Source organism: Limulus polyphemus, unplaced genomic scaffold (genome assembly GCF_000517525.1).
Source record: "Limulus polyphemus unplaced genomic scaffold, Limulus_polyphemus-2.1.2 Scaffold12621, whole genome shotgun sequence".
In the NCBI taxonomy this organism is placed as follows: Eukaryota; Metazoa; Arthropoda; class Merostomata; order Xiphosura; family Limulidae; genus Limulus; species Limulus polyphemus.
The window spans coordinates 1-3596 of NW_013678231.1; the positions used below are offsets into that span (position 1 = coordinate 1).

Sequence of the window (3596 nt, forward strand, 5' to 3'; positions counted from 1 at the left end):
GTTTGTACGTTACTCGTAAATATTTTTCACTCTGTTAGGAACATCTGACTGGGAACCATGTTTCAACGCTTGCACGGCTTTCCAGAAGAGAATGTTCTCGTAGCTGTATTCTTTTCTCAGGTACTCTTCGAACTCTACAACTCCGGTGGGATCCGCTAAAAGCTCTTCCAGTGAAATCGCCCACCGCCTAACTCGTTTCTCTGTTGGCGTTTTAACTCTGAAATAATCGAAAATTGTTCTTGAACGTTTTGGAATTCATTAGATTTTATTAAAACTTAAGTAGTAGTAAGAAATTAGGGCTGACGGGTTTTATAAATACAATGAAACTTAATTTTATTAATCAAAATATCTTTTTCTCACTATGCAGCTCCAGTCTTTTTCTCACTATGCAGCTCCAGTTAAGGTAATCTGTAGTACAATTTCTCTGTACTTTCGTTCCCTGATGAATCACCCCCAAGGTTTTGGACTTACTATGCTCAAATCTGGGGTTCGATTCCACGCAAAGCCCTTTCTGAAGCTTTGTATTAAATAAACACAAACTGTACTCCCAATGAAATGGTACTTGGTTCACAAGTTCGTGTCTTTGAGGACGGGTTAGTGAGCCAGGGTTAGCTTCCCGGCTGTGGACAGAGGACGGGTTAGTGAGCATATAAACTACGCAATGGAGCCTGGTGTGGCCTAGGGCTTGCTTAACATTTCCTTATCACTGTTATTAATTGTAAACAGAAGAATTCAGGGTTTGCGACCCGTTGTCGTAAAAACGCGCTTTGTGCTTTGGAACTTTGAGCGTTCTATAAGAGTGCGGGATAGTGAAATCCCACTATTTTACAAGACAATAGCAGCCCGTGAGTTGGCATTAGTTGTTGCTGACTAGCTGCCTTTCCTTTAGTCTATAATTTCAAAAGTTAGGGACAACAAAGGACAAATAGCTCTGACTAGCTGCCTTTCCTTTAGTCTATAATTTCCAAAGTTAGGAACAACAAAGCACAAATAGCTCTGACTAGCTGCCTTTCCTTTAGTCTATAATTTCAAAAGTTAGGGACAACAAAGCACAAATAGCTCTGACTAGCTGCCTTTCCTTTAGTATATAATTTCCAAAGTTAGGAACAACAAAGGACAAATAGCTCTGATTAGCTGCCTTTCCTTTAGTATATAATTTCAAAAGTTAGGGACAACAATGCACAGATAGCTCTGACTAGCTGCCTTTTCTTTAGGCTATAATTTCCAAAGTTAGGGACAGCAATGCACAGATAGCCCTAACTAGCTGCCTTTCCTTTAGTCTATAATTTCCAAAGTTAGAGACAACAATGCACAGATAACCCTGACTAGCTGCCTTTCCTTTAGTATATAATTTCCAAAGTTAGGGACAACAAAGCAAGATAGCCCTGACTAGCTGCCTTTCCTTTAGTTTATAATTTCCAAAGTTAGAGACAACAATGCACAGATAACCCTGACTAGCTGCCTTTCCTTTAGTATATAATTTCAAAATTAGGGACAGCAAAGGACAAATAGCCCTGACTAGCTGCCTTTCCTTTAGTATATAATTTCAAAATTTAGGGACAACAATGCACAGATAGCTCTGACTAGCTGTCTTTCCTTTAGTCTATAATTTCCAAAGTTAGGGACAACAATGCACAGATAGCCCTGACTAGCTGTCTTTCCTTTAGTCTATAATTTCCAAAGTTAGGGACAACAATGCAGAGATAGCCCTGACTAGCTGCCTTTCCTTTAGTCCATAATTTCCAAAGATAGGGACAACAATGCACAGATAGCCCTGACTAGCTGCCTTTCCTTTAGTCCATAATTTCCAAAGTTAGGGACAACAATGCACAGATAGCCCTAACTAGCTGCCTTTCCTTTAGTCTATAATTTCCAAAGTTAGGGACAACAATGCACAGATAGCCCTCGTGTAGTTTTGCACGAAAATTCTGAACGGTTCGAGTATTGTGAACTTTTCTAAGATATTTGAGGCACTTTTTTAAAAAAAAAATTAGTAGACAAGTAAACTTGCCAAGCAGAGAAGTAGTGATCGGGCTGAAAAACCAATGCTGGAAAATATGTAACAAAATTAAAAAAAAACATTATAATTTACTAATGTGTCACCATCGACAGGCTACCACTGATCAGGTCAAAATGATTTATCAGCTACTGTAGTGACACATTTCCGTATTACTCTTTATCTTAAAGATTCAGAAATACATACAAGCAAAACATACAATATTAGTTAGCTAATATTAGGTTTAGCTTAACTCATTCCAGACTTACGTGCTGTAGTTCATAAATATGCTACGTGTTATCAGATTAGCTATATTATATTAGGGTTAACTCATTCCAGACTTACGTGCTGTAGTTCATAAATATGCTACGTGTTATCAGATTAGCTATATTATATTAGGGTTAACTCATTCCAGACTTACGTGCTGTAGTTCATAAAGACGCCACGTGTTTCAGATTAGCTATATTATATTAGGGTTAACTCATTCCAAATTTAAATGCTCTCGTTTATATGGCGAGGCACATTACATATTAATTAGCCTGTATTAGGTTGAATTCAGGCCAGACTAATATATTTTCGTTCATAACAATGATACATTTTTCATCTTAGCTAGCTTACATTAGGCTTAACTCATGTCAGACTTGTATGCTATTGTTAGTAAGTTTTACATATGTTTTATTCCATTCGACAGAAATTTTCTTGGTCTATTGAATTAGGTTCCTCTTACAGGTCATTGTTCAGATGCCAGAGCGTGACGTCGTCAGATATCCACGGGTTTGATGGCTGAGCACTCGATATAAATGGATCAAAATCGGCATAATCCTTACACCGTTGGATTAAACTGCAGAGAGAGAATCCATGGTATAATCACCAGCAGGTATTTTAATACATTTTAAATACAATAAGTACAATAATTTCTCGTTATTTTCTCACGATGAAGGGCGAGAAATATTTTCCATCTGACATGGTGTCGTTTTTAAGATTGGGTATATTTACTTGGGGTAAGGCTAATTTAGGATTAGAAATAACTAAGTCAATTTTGTATACATAAAAACACACTTCTTGAATGAAACTTAACGAAATGTACATATAGTTTAAGCTGAAGTAACGAAAAGATTTTTAAACTCCTGAAGTACTTCACTGTAAAATTTACTGTCTTTGTGTAACCAATACGTTTTTAAAAGAGTCATATTTTTGAGACTAAGAGTACTTGTATGACGAACTGTAGGCAAATAATTATTTAGTCAAAGCTACATAATATTATAAAGATTTGTTGATCATATAATTAACGGTTCTGGTTGTCACTAAATATCTCCAGAATGTTTATTTTAGAAAAACTAAAAATTTTCACTTTTCTTTCTATCTTGCTTTACTTTCTTAATACTGGAACACAGCTTAATTTTCAGTTAATAATATTACAAATGTATATTAAAACAAAGACAACAATATACAACATATATATATATATATTATAACAAAGACAACAATATACAACATATATATATTAAAACAAAGACAACAATATACAACATATATATATATATTATAACAAAGACAACAATATACAACATATATATGTTAAAACAAAGACAACAATATA

General features: G+C 35.2%; 1 protein-coding gene across 1 annotated transcript in view; it reads right to left on the bottom strand.

Moving 5' to 3' along the window:
• Positions 1-9: 9 nt before the first annotated feature.
• Positions 10-3596, bottom strand: part of LOC106477045 (regulator of G-protein signaling 6-like) — a gene marked incomplete at its 5' end in the record, with an annotated part of 8176 nt that continues 4589 nt past the window's right edge. The window contains 2 exons of the mRNA XM_022380755.1: positions 10-217; positions 2724-2837. Coding sequence (XP_022236463.1) covers positions 10-217; positions 2724-2837 — 322 coding nt within the window. The remainder of the gene's footprint in view (positions 218-2723; positions 2838-3596) is intronic.